The following is an 18,802-nucleotide window of genomic DNA, read 5'->3' as shown; positions in this document are numbered from 1 at the left end:
ATGTTTTAATTTATCTGGTAAAGCTGTATCGTGGAACTCTTTAAGCTTGCCTAAAATTCTAAATAATTTTCTAAGATTAATAGCTAAGATTTCAGTGCCAAATGAGTCATTTCTTCACGATTAACAGCACAGAATACTCAGTAGGATAGCAAACAGCCGTTCCGTTACTTTGAATGTTAACTAACATTTCTGCTGTGACATCACATCTGAGTCCACTTACGCAGACTTCAAACAAATGTTTTAAAGCAATCAAAATACAATTAAATAGTAAATAATAAAATTAAATAGTAAATACCATACAAATGGTCAATCCTTTATTCATATTTCGTTAAAATTCAAAACTATGTTGATAATGGCTAGTATGTGAATAAGGATCATTAATAATCAACATTTACTATCTAAATATTTAAGTATTATGCACATTGAAGATGCATCAATAAAATTGCTGCTTACTCCTGTTGTGGTTTCAACACTTCAGAAAAAAATTAAATAAAACGAGTTCATTGATTAAAATCCGAAGATTATTGGGATTAAGGCCTATACATAAGAATAATTTTCCACAGGATAGTTTGACAGAAGCAGACAATAGTGCACTTTATCGGATGGACTCCATTAAAACTTAACAGATACTTAACATTACAATTTTTTAGATATATATCTAACAGAAATACACAACGGACACTGTCTTTACATACTTAACTAAAATACTTAACATTAAAGATACTTTTTAAATTACTATATATGAAATTACTATACTATATATGAAATTAATCAATTTTGATGTTAATTTCACGCTGTAAAAATTAGTGTATTATGTTTGCAACCATAATATCCTCGCTTTTGTTAAAATAATTAATCTGGTATTAAAAATAAGCGCCAAAAATTCCTAAATGATTTTAAAAAAATCAAGCCCTAAAATCTTTTAATTATTATTTTGGAGTTGTGTGTTTATTGTGTTCATTCTGTTTAAGCTTCAAGCATTTAAATGAAATATACGCTAGCGGTTTTCTTTCAACTTTTCAAGTTTACTAATCATCTCCACTTGTTCTCAGTGTTCTAATTACGTGACACTGTTACAAAAAATGTAAGTTTTATTTTTAAATATATTCATAATAAAATTTGTTTCCACTAGCAGAAACAAAATCGTGTTCGAACTAAATATATATTGCAAAAGCCGCTGAACAGAAGGTTCTCCTTTTTGTCAACAAAAACCGAAGAATTACAAAATATTAATATACATCGACTAAGCATTGACAGACATCGATAGTAAACATCGATGTTCCCATTTACCATCACTACAGAAATAATAAGCTAAGCATAAAATATATAACAGTGCAAAGTGAAAGCTAGAAACTAATAAAAAGTTCTGCGGCAATGGGTAATTTTGTGAGCAGACAAAACGCAGCTGTCGAAGAAGCAGACCATATCACCAATCATGCATATAAATATCCACCTCGTATTGGAAATTTCTTCGGAACCCACTTTATAATGGGTGGTGAGCGATTTGACACGCCCCAGCCAGAGTCTTATTTATTTGGAGAGAATGCAGATCTTAATTTCCTGGGTAATCGCCCCACAGCTTTTCCCTATCCACCACCGCAGGCCAACGAGCCAACCAAAACTCTGAAGAGTCTCGTCAACATAAGAAAGGAATCTGTGCGATTTGTGCGACTTTCAAACGACAAAAAGTCAAGCTGTGCTGATGCTGAGACCTTGCAACAAAACGAAAAAAATAAAAAACTAACGGAAATTACCGGAGTAGCATCTGTTGAGGAAATGGACGGCAATGTCCTCTGTAATATAAGTGGAGTAGATAGCGGAACAGAGACGGTGCCACAAAATTATTACTACAACATTGAGTTTACCTTCGACTCGGATGCAAAATGTGCAATTACGGTGTATTACTTTTGCACTGAAGATGTAAGTCCCACTGGCATCAAACTGACGCCCCGGGAAGGATTTTCCCTTTCATCTGATACTTACCATTACGAGAAAGGTATAAATCAATGTTTCTCACAACCTAGCCACGTATTTAACCCACAGTTAATACCGGAAGATGATCTTATATACAATACTGGCCGCGAACAATACCCAGTAGCAATACACTGTGTCATCGAAGAAGGTAATGAAGAATGTCGTCAATCGCATACTACCATTTGTGTAATTGACCATCATCCAGAAACCTGCACTTATGTGCTACGTGCGCTTAAGCAGAAAATATTTGTAGACGGTCTATGTTACTTACTACAAGAGATCTACGGCATTGAAAACAAAGCAGTAAACAAAACTTCCATCGATGAAGAAATCGACGATCATGGTAGTGAATGCGTTATTTGCATGAGCGAGACCCGCGACACGCTTATTTTGCCTTGCCGCCATCTGTGTCTGTGTAATTCGTGTGCCGACTCTCTGCGTTACCAAGCCAATAACTGTCCCATATGTCGAGCGCCATTTCGTGCACTCTTACAAATACGAGCTGTTCAAAAGGGTATCAGCACACAAATGCTGCATCAGAATACGCCAACTACAGTGGCTGGCGAGCCCGCCCCTCCAGATGTTCCTCCTGGCTATATTCCCGTCTCACTTATAGAAGCCCTGAATGGTCCTCCACAATATGTTACTCGTGGCAGGTATATATACATTATCGTTTATTTAGGTATTAAATTATATTCTTTTTAAAATTAAAAAATAAATTTAAAAGATTTGGATTTGGATACACATAGTTGGATGTCACACTTTCCCCTCAACGTTTTAATTACTTACTTTTGTAAAGATAGATTGGCGATTATTATGTAAAACAAATTTCTGAAATGATTTTTCCGATACATAATTTTGCCAATGTATTGAATACACTCAGATGAATAAATAATATGCACGATATTTAGTATGTGGATAAAGGCATTACAGCTTTAAACATTTTTAAGTTTTTTATATTCTGCGTGGAGCTTAGGATATATATTTGGGCCATACTATATAATCTTATAAATATGTATGACAATAAAATCAAATCATGTTAGCGGGGTCATAATACCGTGCAGAGCAATTTAAACAATGCATTTGAATTGAAAACATGTAGGCTGCTTAAGTCGGGGATACCCAAAAAAAGATTTTGTCGAAATTGTTAGATTTCTTAAAAGACTCACTTTTTTAAACTAAAACAAAGTCTTTCTATGTATATGTACTTAAGTATATATATTATTTTCAAAAATGAAACCTTTAATTCCATAAAATATGTGTAATTCCCAAACTTGATAATGTAAAGTCTCTCTAAATTGAAGTTCAATTCCAAATATAGCCAATTTGTGAATGAGTGTGAATTTGTCAGCTTGCATTTACACTAAATTGACATGCACATGCCAGAAAAACTATGCGTACAGGCCTAATGAGCGACTTTGATAGAGAATAAATGTGATAAATAATAGTATATTTATCAATATTATATTTTTTAATGGAAAACACTTTAATAACACACATTTATCAACAATTTTTTTTTTATAATATTAAACAGTTTTTTTTTATATTTAAAATAAGAAAAAAAAGAAACAACGAAAATTCACATAGAAAAATATGCGTACAAACTAAAAAACAAAAGAAAAATAACTTTTTTTCAATGAGAATTTGCAAAATTTATATGAGGTTGGATACCCTTTCGATTCTTGGTCTCTTCCAACCGTTTTGGCATCGATGCCACCAATTTCCGGGTGAAATCAACCGGAATTTTTAGCCATTCCTCCATCAGAACAGATTTGAGCATGTCTCTTGATGTAATTATTCGCTCTCTGATCCTGCGCTCCAAAAAATCCCATAAATGCTCTATGGGATTAAGGTCCCGATACTGGGGAGGCGAATGAAGCTGGTGTCTAGTATTGTAGAGCAACCAGAGCTTTACATTGTGGGCTGTGTGTCCTCCCAAGTCCTCCCCAAGACCCAATTGTCTGGCACTTTGCTGCAAATTGGTTTTCAATATATGGAGGTAATCCATATGGTTCATTGTGGACTCAATAAAAACCAAATTGCCCACTCCAATTGCTGCCATACACCCCCACATCATTACGCCACCTCCGCCGTGCTTAACGGTTGGAGCTAGATTTTGGACATCGAACGCTGTGCCCCTCTTTCGCCACACAAGCTTTCTCCCCTTGATTCCCAATATACAGAATTTGCTCTCATTACTAAAAATTACTTGGTTCCAATAGTCTGGACTGACTTCCAAGTATTTTCTGGCGAAATCCAGCCGCTTGATTTTATTTGGCTCAGAGATGAGCGGCTTTCTTCGAGCAACATGGGCATTTAATTCATTTTTCTTTCAAAATTTTCTTATGCTGTCTTCGTGAAGCTCTTTCTTGTACTTCTGTTTAACTTCCTGATTAATCTTTGCTGCATTTAATCCAGGGTTTAGCAGCACCGTCTTCAGCACGTCCCCCTTCTCTCTCTTGGTCAGCTTTGAGGGCCTTCTAGAGCGTGGCTTTGACTTAACTGAGCCAGTCAAATTAAAGTTATTGACTAATTTTACGATGAGTTTCCTCAGATCGGGATCAATCTCTTTTGTTTTTCTGCCCATGACGAAATCTATCAACTTAATGACAAAATATGCAAACCAACACATGATTGACATTCTTTAATGCTTTCTTTACCGTAATATGCTGTTTAACGGTACTAAAAGCTTCACACAACGATTAAGATCAGTGGGTTGTTAGTTTGTACGCATACTTTTTCTAAGTGAATTTTCGTTGTTTTTTTCTTATTTTAAATATAAAAAAAAAACTGTTTAATATTATAAAAAAAATTGTTGATAAATGTGTGTTGTTTTCCATTAAAAATATAATATTGATAAATATACTATTATTTATCATATTTATTCTCTATCAAAGTCGCTCATTAGGCCTGTACGCATAGTTTTTCTGGCAAGTGTATATACAATAGACTCCATAAAGCGTCTAGCTGAGATTTAGCCCTGTCCGTATGTATGACCTTTGGACCTATGTGAGCTAGAGACTCGAATTTTTTGTGGGCATCTACATAAAACGCGATTATAAAGTTTGTTGCAAATAATCTATAAATATTCGACTAGAACCATTATCGAGTTTCGTTAATTTTTGACAATGCCTTTAAATATGTTATATAAAGACATTATCTAGCCGATTATTATACTTTGCCATACCTTTTCGCCAATTTGGTAGCTTTTGCCTGATCTTAAGTTTCTTCTCGAGTTACGAAGTTTCTCTCGAGTTGAATAGAGAGGTGAATTATTTTGATGAGGGTCTTGTTTAAATCGTGAATTCTCATATCATACTTAATTGTTGACAAAAACAATTGGCACAACTGTTTCTTCGAGTTATTATTTTGAGGCAGCGTATAATTTCTTATAGGGACGGTTCCTCGTTGTCTATTATTACTCCTCGTGATTTTAGTTCTTGCACTCTGCCAAATTTTGAGAACTTGTAGATGCAAGTTAAAATACAAGTTCAATTTGAAGTATACTCAATACTAAATATTTGATTTACTAGACTACTAAAATAAAAGTTTTGAAACTTACTGCTATTTTTGTGACCAACCAAATCATTCTGGAAGAAAAAATCCCTCAGAACTCCTTTGACATTTCTCTGCATGATGAGCCCGATTTTGCTCTGTTGTGATATCTTTTTATTCAGTATGATCTTTGACATCTACATAAAGGAATTGGCAATGCCGTTGTATATTACATGTTTCACTAAGTCTGTTAAGATATCCTGAATTGTTTTTCCAATATTTAGGTTATTTCAATTTGTAATTGACTGGCACTGGCTAAAAATTACTGCCAAATTGCTTGAGTGGTTCTTGCCGAGTTATCCATTGTCGCATTTTAAAATGTCCGCAAGGGGCAAGCCGATTTCAGCGTAGTCATTAAAACAATGATAAGGAATAATCTTGGCCCAAAAAGTATAAAATGCGCTTGGGAAATTTAAACTTGCCTACATCTCTTCGGGATCCAATCTGTGTAATGTGATCTTCTTATGTTTTAGAAAAGATTATCATAATATCTATCTCAACCAGCGTGTTTTGATAATCATGTCCCTGAGGACATCATGTCCCTGAGGACAAAACGACGGAAAACACTGTTTTCCACTAATCTTTCCCAGCTGGTTCTATCTGATGAAAGCCTGACTTCAATTCCGATGTTGAACAAAATATTTTTATTATTATTTAAACAAAACAGTTGATATTGTGAAGATCGATGGTGTTTTGTGTTAACTTTGCTAAAATCAATCACTAGTCTCTTTTTAGAAGACCATTTTCGTCCGTTCCTTTTTTTATCCCATGTCGGGTTAGTGTAGGGTTAATTTAAGATCGAATAATGTTGTCCGAGGCTGTTAAACTCCGTTAACAAAAGTGGCGATGATATTTGATTTTGTTCGGCTGAACTTCACTATTATCCGTGAATGCTTTGAATCTTTGTTGAATCGCTTAAAGTGTTTGTAAACATTTTTTTGATTTGCTTTGCTGGTTGTGAGTTGTTTTGGAACAGTTTCCGAAATTGTAGGACCTATTATTCTGTTGGGTTGTGGTCGGATGTCTGACGTAAGAAGATAACTCGACTTACATGGATTTATTTAAGGATTATATATTCTTAAATTTGCCTACTTTTGATTAGACGCTGGAGTTTCAGTGTAATGAGGACCTGTCCGATGGCCCCCTTAATATTGATTTTCTATTTGATTATTTTATTGAAAATTATTACGTTATTTCTGCATTTTGGGTGCTTTCAGAGCTAGTGCCGATAGTAGATCACGAGGTTGCGCTAAAAACAATGCGATTTTCAAAGGAGAAAGATCTCCCGGCCTTAGGAAATTTTGTTCCGGTTTTATCACCTGTATGGGTGTTTTGTCGGCATAACTGAAATACAATCGGGCGATAATCGCTTTAAATGATGATGTTCTTTCGTTCGTGAGAGCATTTAACTTTTTATCGAATTCCATTCATGTTAAGTTGTCTTAGGGTCGCAATAGCGTAATATGCTGTTTAACGGTACTAAAAGCTTCACACAACGATTAAGATCAGTGGGTTGTTAGTTTGTACGCATACTTTTTCTAAGTGAATTTTCGTTGTTTTTTTCTTATTTTAAATATAAAAAAAAAACTGTTTAATATTATAAAAAAAATTGTTGATAAATGTGTGTTGTTTTCCATTAAAAATATAATATTGATAAATATACTATTATTTATCATATTTATTCTCTATCAAAGTCGCTCATTAGGCCTGTACGCATAGTTTTTCTGGCAAGTGTATATACAATAGACTCCATAAAGCGTCTAGCTGAGATTTAGCCCTGTCCGTATGTATGACCTTTGGACCTATGTGAGCTAGAGACTCGAATTTTTTGTGGGCATCTACATAAAACGCGATTATAAAGTTTGTTGCAAATAATCTATAAATATTCGACTAGAACCATTATCGAGTTTCGTTAATTTTTGACAATGCCTTTAAATATGTTATATAAAGACATTATCTAGCCGATTATTATACTTTGCCATACCTTTTTGCCAATTTGGTAGCTTTTGCCTGATCTTAAGTTTCTTCTCGAGTTACGAAGTTTCTCTCGAGTCGAATAGAGAGGTGAATTATTTTGATGAGGGTCTTGTTTAAATCGTGAATTCTCATATCATACTTAATTGTTGACAAAAACAATTGGCACAACTGTTTCTTCGAGTTATTATTTTGAGGCAGCGTATAATTTCTTATAGGGACGGTTCCTCGTTGTCTATTATTACTCCTCGTGATTTTAGTTCTTGCACTCTGCCAAATTTTGAGAACTTGTAGATGCAAGTTAAAATACAAGTTCAATTTGAAGTATACTCAATACTAAATATTTGATTTACTAGACTACTAAAATAAAAGTTTTGAAACTTACTGCTATTTTTGTGACCAACCAAATCATTCTGGAAGAAAAAATCCCTCAGAACTCCTTTGACATTTCTCTGCATGATGAGCCCGATTTTGCTCTGTTGTGATATCTTTTTATTCAGTATGATCTTTGACATCTACATAAAGGAATTGGCAATGCCGTTGTATATTACATGTTTCACTAAGTCTGTTAAGATATCCTGAATTGTTTTTCGGCTAGATTAATTATGAATGTGTCTTGGCTTTTATTCGAATGCGGTGAAAGTTTCCGTTGAAGGGGCCCTCTTTTTATACTCTCATCCCATGCGAAAATCGTCTGTCGGTATGTGTGTGCGTTGTTCTAAGCTAGAGAATTCACATTTATTTTGTAGGTCCGTGTATAGCACGCGTATATCAACTATTTCCGTATTGCTATCGATTAAAAACATGATCGAAATGAAATTATTACAAATGTTGGTTTTTTAATTTTTTTTATTTATTTTTAATACTCGATACAATACGCAATATTAAACGCAGAAATGTCAAGGAACCGTGATCACTAGAGCTTTCTTAATTTTGTCAGGCTGATCTTGTTTTGAAAGCAATTAACGGGTTTGTTTTGTATATGTGCTTTCCAGCGTTTTATATAACTATTCGAAACAGGAAAAGTTATCGGCTAATGGTCAGTGAAAATATTAAAGTTACTACACCAAAAAGAAAATTTCGGAATTTTTTTTAATACCACTCAATTACGAGAAGTTCTGTCTCGTTAGTAGCTCTTCGTCATGCAGCGTGTGGGAAATCACAGGAACTAGTAGTAATCCAATATTTAGGTTATTTCAATTTGTAATTGACTGGCACTGGCTAAAAATTACTGCCAAATTGCTTGAGTGGTTCTTGCCGAGTTATCCATTGTCGCATTTCAAAATGTCCGCAAGGGGCAAGCCGATTTCAGCGTAGTCATTAAAACAATGATAAGGAATAATCTTGGCCCAAAAAGTATAAAATGCGCTTGGGAAATTTAAACTTGCCTACATCTCTTCGGGATCCAATCTGTGTAATGTGATCTTCTTATGTTTTAGAAAAGATTATCATAATATCTATCTCAACCAGCGTGTTTTGATAATCATGTCCCTGAGGACATCATGTCCCTGAGGACATCATGTCCCTGAGGACAAAACGACGGAAAACACTGTTTTCCACTAATCTTTCCCAGCTGGTTCTATCTGATGAAAGCCTGACTTCAATTCCGATGTTGAACAAAATATTTTTATTATTATTTAAACAAAACAGTTGATATTGTGAAGATCGATGGTGTTTTGTGTTAACTTTGCTAAAATCAATCACTAGTCTCTTTTTAGAAGACCATTTTCGTCCGTTCCTTTTTTTATCCCATGTCGGGTTAGTGTAGGGTTAATTTAAGATCGAATAATGTTGTCCGAGGCTGTTAAACTCCGTTAACAAAAGTGGCGATGATATTTGATTTTGTTCGGCTGAACTTCACTATTATCCGTGAATGCTTTGAATCTTTGTTGAATCGCTTAAAGTGTTTGTAAACATTTTTTTGATTTGCTTTGCTGGTTGTGAGTTGTTTTGGAACAGTTTCCGAAATTGTAGGACCTATTATTCTGTTGGGTTGTGGTCGGATGTCTGACGTAAGAAGATAACTCGACTTACATGGATTTATTTAAGGATTATATATTCTTAAATTTGCCTACTTTTGATTAGACGCTGGAGTTTCAGTGTAATGAGGACCTGTCCGATGGCCCCCTTAATATTGATTTTCTATTTGATTATTTTATTGAAAATTATTACGTTATTTCTGCATTTTGGGTGCTTTCAGAGCTAGTGCCGATAGTAGATCACGAGGTTGCGCTAAAAACAATGCGATTTTCAAAGGAGAAAGATCTCCCGGCCTTAGGAAATTTTGTTCCGGTTTTATCACCTGTATGGGTGTTTTGTCGGCATAACTGAAATACAATCGGGCGATAATCGCTTTAAATGATGATGTTCTTTCGTTCGTGAGAGCATTTAACTTTTTATCGAATTCCATTCATGTTAAGTTGTCTTAGGGTCGCAATAGCGGTCTCCATATTAGAGATCACTTCTTGACTCCTGCTGTAACCAATTCGCTATAATTTTGCTAAAGCCTGGGTTCATTATATTAAATAAGATCACCACGGTCGCAGCGACATTGCTACGATAGTGGAATGAAGTAAAGTTATAGGATCGGATACTTTAAAGTAGGAGTCGGTATCGCTAGTGCTATTAACACTGATAATATTGCTCTTCTTGTTGACGAAGTCACAGAAGCGTCGACACGGCGGATTCATTAATGCAGCTGGTATGTGATGACGTTGCTGTAGTTGATGGTGATTCAAGCATTGTGGCGTTCAATTCGACAACGCTGTTGCCGTAAGAGATGTGGCGTTCCCATTCTTAGTTTTTTTTTGCTTTATTTGCGACGTTATTTATAAATATTAACTCTTTGGAGCCAGAATTTCGTTTAAGGTTTGATTTATTAAAATGAACTTTGTACTTTACTATATTGGACACCAATTAAAAATACTGTATGTTGGTCATAATAAAAGTTTATTGATAAAATGCTATTATATCCGGCAGGAATATCTTTTACAACACCGATGAGTGGTGTTGGACACATTAACCCAAACTATGGTTATGGTAGCTTGCTATAATCTCATCGTGGCCTTCAAACGCCGATCATTTGCCGTGTGCCAGAAAGCATATTAAGTATCATTGAACGCCTGGTTCCTAAGCTGTGCTAACCGTTGCCTCTTCAGTTTCTTTGTTGTTAGCAGAAAAATAGTTGGTTATGTTAATTTGACTTTACTGATACTAGCTATACAGTAATAGTCTAATAACTATGGAGATCGCCAAGGGTTCATGGTATCTCTCCCGACTAAAGCTTTCTTACTTGTTTTAAATGATTTTGTAAAATTGGGATCGGTATCTACTATATGAAATAAATCCACATTGGATATAACACACTCTAGTTCTAATGAAATGAGAGTCATGTTTAAGATCGTAAATCAATTATTTGAAAGAAACTTGAGCATCGCTTGATATATTCTAAGTAATTAGCTTTTATAGCTTCCGACTAAATAGACTACGATGTTCATTGTGATCATGAATACATATATCTTATGGGGTTAATTTACTTCTGGTTGTTACATATATATTAACAAAACTACTTTGCTCTGAATTGTCATTCTTCATGAATGGGGTAAGTTCTGTTTATATATATATATATATATATATTCTTTTAAAACTATTGAATTTACGACTAAACTACGTCAATATTTTAAATATTTCTATAGAAAAAGTGAGCATGACATTACGGACAGTATTTCAATGGCCGCTTTAAACATGACAAGTGGTGACATAAAAGCCACTTCGCCGATAAAATCGGGAAGCCAACGCCGACTAAAGAGCAAGAAAAATGCTTCTACGTGCACCACCACCAATGAAGTGGGCACAATTACTAACGCTACTGGAGATAGTTCCATACTTACGGTAATGGAAATAGAAAGCAATTCGAAAAAGTCATTGGCTACCTGCACCTCTTCCAAAACATCACTTTGTTCATCTCCTGAGAAGCAAGATATGCATATCATCGACGAGCGCAAAGTTCTTAATTACCAAAAAAACAGTGGTACCATTCAGGACGATGATGAGGATAGCGAGAGTGAGAAGTTGTCACCGTTGCTGTCGCCAGGGACACATAGCAAAAATACTTCAAATAAATCAAGTAAGCCAGTTGTGGATATTCTCAATAATAGTGATGACGAAGATATAGCAACAAACAAACACGTTAATGATATAGCAGTTAGAGTTAGTATTGATGATGGGAATAATGTATTACACGAATCTAACTCAAGTAAGAGTGACTCATTAAAGCGCAATATACATGGGTCGGATCATGCCGAGTCTAATGCGGCACCGATTGACCCAGGCCTATTAACAACCAATTTAAGCGCCGAGGATTCCGATTACTATACACCTGATGACATTCAAAACAACATACTTAGTCCGTTGTATTCTTCAGAGCTAGTAAAGAGCGGGGATTCTTTGTGTTGCAGCTGCGCTACTATGAATCATGGTAATTGCGACATAAATGTACTTAATGCTGCTGGGGTGGGTTTTAACACAATGGTAAAAAGGAATCAAAATCTAAAAAAAAAATCAACGTCAGCGGGTAATATTGTTGGTCCTAGTGTTGTAGCTCCTTCTATTTGCGGAGTGGACTTAAAGAGCAATAATGTTAGCTCACTTCCCGGTAAGCGTGCCAAATATGTCAACAATACGTCTATAAAACAATATAAATTTGCAGATATGCTGGACAGTCCGGTAAGCGGCAATTCGGCCTCTACGCGCAGCTCTAGTGACAGCTACTCATCCAGTTCATCGACTAAACAGTTGCTGAGCTCTAATACAGCCACAACAGCTGCTAACATTATTTTAGATGATAAAAGTGTACTTCAGAATGCAGTCAACGTTTAAGCACAAAAATGCTAAAAATATAATAACACACTTTTTATTAATAAAGGAGAGTAGTGTAAAGAAACGTTTTCTAATATATTAATTTAAGCAGATTAATTTCTATGTTTTTATATATATATATATATATATAAATAATATATAAAATTAAATTATTTAAATTGGATTATGAATCAAATTTTACAGATACATACATATTTATAACTGACAAGTCAACCCTTTTTATTATAATAATATAAGCATATGTACTAGTAATTAACAAAGTCAATAATGTATAATAATAATAATAATAATAATAATTCCAAATTATTTATTTTCTAATATTTACTATATCATAACTTAACTCGCGGCCTTCACTAGGTTTCCCATATTCCAGCAGCATGAAATTCAGTTTTTTTATACCCTGATCCCATTGAAAATGGGAAATCAGGCAGAAGGAGGCGTGGCAGACCCCATAAAGTATATATATTCTTGATCAGGATGACAAGCCGAGTCGATTGAGCCCTGTCCGTCTGTCTGCCCGTATGTGTTAACGCGTGGATCTCAGCATCTATAAGAGCTAGAGAATTGAAATTTTTTGTTGGTCCGCGTATAGCATGCGCAGGTTAAGTTTGTTTCAAATATTCGATAACTATTTGCATTGAATTGTTATCGAATAAAAACATAATTGAAATGCAGTTAATAAATTATATCTCGGACGTCTTAAGAGCTAGAGCCTCCAAATTTTGTATTTAGTTTTATGTATATTTTATGCAATTTTGATTTTTGTTGGATTTTGGATACCGGCTCCAAATTTCCCTAAATTCTTAAAATTTAAGTTTAGTTGGAACTAGGGCCATTATGTGACGGCGTTTGCATCTTAACCAATAGAATATGTAGATCATATGCTGAAAATTTCATTAAAATCCATTAAGTGAAACAGAAGTTATTAAACACAACGTTTGGCCAATTTGCAAAAGCACATGTCAGCAGCGCCACGCGCACGCATTTTTTCTATGCGTGTGCACACATACATTCAAATGCGTGAATTCTTTTCTATTCCAAGAATCGAAATTGCGATTGAATTCTGCATGAATTATCAGTTGCTACTCAACTTCAAATTTGCAACTCTTCTTGCAAGAGGTGCAGTGGCTACGTTGGTAGAGACGTCGTCCGTATGCAGCAGGGTTCGAGACCAACGGAGACGAAATATTATTTATTGTTTTTTTTTTTAATTATGAAGTTGCGTGTTGGTAGAGTTGGTGCACGGTGCGCAAACAATCCGGGTTTGAATCCTGGTATCGTAATGTCGTTTTTTATTTGTTTCCTTTTTTTTTTAATATCGATCGATACAAATGTCTTCCTTTTTTTGTTTGAATACTCGATACAAACTTCGGAAAATATTAATAAGCGCAAATAGGACTGAGATCAGAGTATCTCCTAGTTGGGCACCCCGACTAGAGCTTTCTTACTGGTTTTATTTTAACTCTCTATAAGACTGTTTCGAGTAATTTATATACATACAGTTGGATGAACCCTTATATGTTCTCATATATTTTTATCAGAGCAAAATGTAGACTTTAAATATAATACCAGAAACATATTAATCTTGTTGAAACCCCAGATAAACCTCCACTTTAAATTGTCAAGACTAAGCCATAATTTGTATAAATATATTTTTGAAGCTTCCATAAGGCCGATTCTGAATCTAAATTGAATTCATATATGTATAAACAATTGAGCTTTAGTCGGAGGTGCCCGACTTAAGATACCCTGAACTCCGCCCTATCTCCGTTTTTAATATTTACCATAACATAAAAAAAAAGAAAAACTAACAATTAGGAAACCAGACCTCGAACAACATCTATGCAATGCTAAAGAACTTAACAAACATCGACACTTCATATTTAAGAAAAAGCCCTCGAAAACGCGTACAGAGTCTACCAACACCGCCAGTTTATTGTTTGAGCTAAACGTTGCAAAATTAAACTAAAGTAGCTATGAATACAAATAACTGGTGGTGTTCAATTGTGTAATAATCTTTATTCGTCTGAGCAAGAGTTCTTATACCCTGGCTCATGCGTATTTCATCTCTTAGCCTAAGTACATTATGTAATGAGTGGACCTCCAAGCGGGAGACATACAATGCTCTCCCGTTGTGTAGCTTCATATATAAAGCTTGTATATACTTATATGCATATGGCATAAACATTAGGCAAGTGGCATAGACCTTAGGCAAAGTGCGTACGCGGCATCTCCCACGCTGCTGGTCAGACCGCACTTAAGTGGCTGATCATATTCCCATTGTTTATCTTAGCGCTCGCTCTATGTTTATGCGTAGGGACAAATGTCACTATATGCGTATTTAGTATACACTATCATATGTTAGGCATATGACGCATCTATATGCAGAATACTCTACATTGCTTCGGGTATTATTGATATGTCATTAAATATAATACAGTATGTTCATGCCTGAACATTCTGCGGGGGGCCAAATGTGACAGCTAGCAATTGCTGCCTCTGGTTTCTCTTCTTAATCCGTGGCCTGCGTCTCCGTCTGTATAGCAACCCAGAGTTTTCTTGACGTCCAGGCACATCGTTGTTGATGCGCTGATTAACTTGTGGGTTGATAATCCAGATATATTGCCAGAGATAATCCATCCAAGATCGGTCTTTTGTCCCAGAGTTTTGTTGATTTTCTTTACTTTTCCCAACATTATTAAGGGAAGTAAATCAACGCCAATGACAACGTCAATTCGACTGGGCTCGTTAAAATGTGGGTCTGCTAGCGCGCAGCCATTCCAATCCTTATTGACATCCATTTCAATTTTCTTGGTCGGAAGAGCTCTCTGAAGTTTTGGCATAACAAGTGCCTGCGTAGTGGTGATGAATTTGCTTTTAAACCGGGGTTTGATTGTTAAGCAAACACTATTTTTAAGAATTTCTATATTTTGCGAAATTCCTTGAACTTCCACGTTCCGTTTAGTTCGGCGCAGTTTTTACTGTTGTGCAGCTTCTTCAGATATTAGGGGTTTTTGCGTGCCTCCATCTGTAAGGGCCCTTAACTGCTCGTATTTTCCAGACTTATTTTTAATCTGGATGAGCGCTGTCGCCAGCAACGTATCTTGTCCTTTATATTCATTTAGACAGTTGTTGTCTATTATTACTCCTCGTGATTTTAGTTCTTGCACTCTGCCAAATTTTGAGAACTCGTAGATGCAAGTTAAAATACAAGTTCAATTTGAAGTATACTCAATACTAAATATTTGATTTACTAGACTACTAAAATAAAAGTTTTGAAACTTACTGCTATTTTTGTGACCAACCAAATCATTCTGGAAGAAAAAATCCCTCAGAACTCCTTTGACATTTCTCTGCATGATGAGCCCGATTTTGCTCTGTTGTGATATCTTTTTATTCAGTATGATCTTTGACATCTACATAAAGGAATTGGCAATGCCGTTGTATATTACATGTTTCACTAAGTCTGTTAAGATATCCTGAATTGTTTTTCGGCTAGATTAATTATGAATGTGTCTTGGCTTTTATTCGAATGCGGTGAAAGTTTCCGTTGAAGGGGCCCTCTTTTTATACTCTCATCCCATGCGAAAATCGTCTGTCGGTATGTGTGTGCGTTGTTCTAAGCTAGAGAATTCACATTTATTTTGTAGGTCCGTGTATAGCACGCGTATATCAACTATTTCCGTATTGCTATCGATTAAAAACATGATCGAAATGAAATTATTACAAATGTTGGTTTTTTAATTTTTTTTATTTATTTTTAATACTCGATACAATACGCAATATTAAACGCAGAAATGTCAAGGAACCGTGATCACTAGAGCTTTCTTAATTTTGTCAGGCTGATCTTGTTTTGAAAGCAATTAACGGGTTTGTTTTGTATATGTGCTTTCCAGCGTTTTATATAACTATTCGAAACAGGAAAAGTTATCGGCTAATGGTCAGTGAAAATATTAAAGTTACTACACCAAAAAGAAAATTTCGGAATTTTTTTTAATACCACTCAATTACGAGAAGTTCTGTCTCGTTAGTAGCTCTTCGTCATGCAGCGTGTGGGAAATCACAGGAACTAGTAGTAATCCAATATTTAGGTTATTTCAATTTGTAATTGACTGGCACTGGCTAAAAATTACTGCCAAATTGCTTGAGTGGTTCTTGCCGAGTTATCCATTGTCGCATTTCAAAATGTCCGCAAGGGGCAAGCCGATTTCAGCGTAGTCATTAAAACAATGATAAGGAATAATCTTGGCCCAAAAAGTATAAAATGCGCTTGGGAAATTTAAACTTGCCTACATCTCTTCGGGATCCAATCTGTGTAATGTGATCTTCTTATGTTTTAGAAAAGATTATCATAATATCTATCTCAACCAGCGTGTTTTGATAATCATGTCCCTGAGGACATCATGTCCCTGAGGACATCATGTCCCTGAGGACAAAACGACGGAAAACACTGTTTTCCACTAATCTTTCCCAGCTGGTTCTATCTGATGAAAGCCTGACTTCAATTCCGATGTTGAACAAAATATTTTTATTATTATTTAAACAAAACAGTTGATATTGTGAAGATCGATGGTGTTTTGTGTTAACTTTGCTAAAATCAATCACTAGTCTCTTTTTAGAAGACCATTTTCGTCCGTTCCTTTTTTTATCCCATGTCGGGTTAGTGTAGGGTTAATTTAAGATCGAATAATGTTGTCCGAGGCTGTTAAACTCCGTTAACAAAAGTGGCGATGATATTTGATTTTGTTCGGCTGAACTTCACTATTATCCGTGAATGCTTTGAATCTTTGTTGAATCGCTTAAAGTGTTTGTAAACATTTTTTTGATTTGCTTTGCTGGTTGTGAGTTGTTTTGGAACAGTTTCCGAAATTGTAGGACCTATTATTCTGTTGGGTTGTGGTCGGATGTCTGACGTAAGAAGATAACTCGACTTACATGGATTTATTTAAGGATTATATATTCTTAAATTTGCCTACTTTTGATTAGACGCTGGAGTTTCAGTGTAATGAGGACCTGTCCGATGGCCCCCTTAATATTGATTTTCTATTTGATTATTTTATTGAAAGTTATTACGTTATTTCTGCATTTTGGGTGCTTTCAGAGCTAGTGCCGATAGTAGATCACGAGGTTGCGCTAAAAACAATGCGATTTTCAAAGGAGAAAGATCTCCCGGCCTTAGGAAATTTTGTTCCGGTTTTATCACCTGTATGGGTGTTTTGTCGGCATAACTGAAATACAATCGGGCGATAATCGCTTTAAATGATGATGTTCTTTCGTTCGTGAGAGCATTTAACTTTTTATCGAATTCCATTCATGTTAAGTTGTCTTAGGGTCGCAATAGCGGTCTCCATATTAGAGATCACTTCTTGACTCCTGCTGTAACCAATTCGCTATAATTTTGCTAAAGCCTGGGTTCATTATATTAAATAAGATCACCACGGTCGCAGCGACATTGCTACGATAGTGGAATGAAGTAAAGTTATAGGATCGGATACTTTAAAGTAGGAGTCGGTATCGCTAGTGCTATTAACACTGATAATATTGCTCTTCTTGTTGACGAAGTCACAGAAGCGTCGACGCGGCGGATTCATTAATGCAGCTGGTATGTGATGACGTTGCTGTAGTTGATGGTGATTCAAGCATTGTGGCGTTCAATTCGACAACGCTGTTGCCGTAAGAGATGTGGCGTTCCCATTCTTAGTTTTTTTTTTGCTTTATTTGCGACGTTATTTATAAATATTAACTCTTTGGAGCCAGAATTTCGTTTAAGGTTTGATTTATTAAAATGAACTTTGTACTTTACTATATTGGACACCAATTAAAAATACTGTATGTTGGTCATAATAAAAGTTTATTGATAAAATGCTATTATATCCGGCAGGAATATCTTTTACAACACCGATGAGTGGTGTTGGACACATTAACCCAAACTATGGTTATGGTAGCTTGCTATAATCTCATCGTGGCCTTCAAACGCCGATCATTTGCCGTGTGCCAGAAAGCATATTAAGTATCATTGAACGCCTGGTTCCTAAGCTGTGCTAACCGTTGCCTCTTCAGTTTCTTTGTTGTTAGCAGAAAAATAGTTGGTTATGTTAATTTGACTTTACTGATACTAGCTATACAGTAATAGTCTAATAACTATGGAGATCGCCAAGGGTTCATGGTATCTCTCCCGACTAAAGCTTTCTTACTTGTTTTAAATGATTTTGTAAAATTGGGATCGGTATCTACTATATGAAATAAATCCACATTGGATATAACACACTCTAGTTCTAATGAAATGAGAGTCATGTTTAAGATCGTAAATCAATTATTTGAAAGAAACTTGAGCATCGCTTGATATATTCTAAGTAATTAGCTTTTATAGCTTCCGACTAAATAGACTACGATGTTCATTGTGATCATGAATACATATATC

At 35.3% G+C, this 18,802-nt stretch overlaps 1 protein-coding gene across 4 annotated transcripts; it reads left to right on the top strand.

Moving 5' to 3' along the window:
* The first annotated feature begins 1,243 nt into the window (after nucleotides 1-1,243).
* LOC111605135 (E3 ubiquitin ligase Rnf157) lies at nucleotides 1,244-12,484 on the top strand. Of its 4 annotated transcripts, XM_030223718.1 has the most exons (4): nucleotides 1,244-1,920; nucleotides 2,044-2,630; nucleotides 11,199-12,157; nucleotides 12,212-12,484. In XM_030223718.1, the coding sequence occupies exons 1-4, from the start codon at nucleotides 1,375-1,377 to the stop codon at nucleotides 12,379-12,381; spliced, it is 2,262 nt and encodes a 753-aa protein (XP_030079578.1). In that variant the 5' UTR covers nucleotides 1,244-1,374; the 3' UTR covers nucleotides 12,382-12,484. The 4 variants fall into 4 exon arrangements, with proteins under 4 accessions (XP_030079578.1, XP_030079577.1, XP_023179280.2 ...); XM_030223717.1 differs by having other exon boundaries at nucleotides 1,245-2,630; XM_030223719.1 differs by lacking the exons at nucleotides 1,244-1,920; nucleotides 2,044-2,630 and adding an exon at nucleotides 11,023-11,104.
* Nucleotides 12,485-18,802: the final 6,318 nt, after the last annotated feature.

Source organism: Drosophila hydei, unplaced genomic scaffold (assembly GCF_003285905.1).
Source record: "Drosophila hydei strain 15085-1641.00,03,60 unplaced genomic scaffold, DhydRS2 tig00000271-arrow-arrow-pilon, whole genome shotgun sequence".
NCBI classification, from domain to species: Eukaryota; Metazoa; Arthropoda; class Insecta; order Diptera; family Drosophilidae; genus Drosophila; species Drosophila hydei.
This window is presented reverse-complemented; position numbering and strand designations above follow the sequence as displayed.

Coding starts and splice junctions, on each gene's coding strand:
- LOC111605135 (XM_030223717.1), top strand. CDS start 1,375: ATGGGTAATTTTGTGAGCAGACAAAACGCAGCTGTCGAAGAAGCAGAC. Junction 2,631..11,198: donor CAATATGTTACTCGTGGCAG/GTATATATACAT, acceptor ATATTTCTATAG/AAAAAGTGAGCATGACATTA. Junction 12,158..12,211: donor TAATGTTAGCTCACTTCCCG/GTAAGCGTGCCA, acceptor ATAAATTTGCAG/ATATGCTGGACAGTCCGGTA.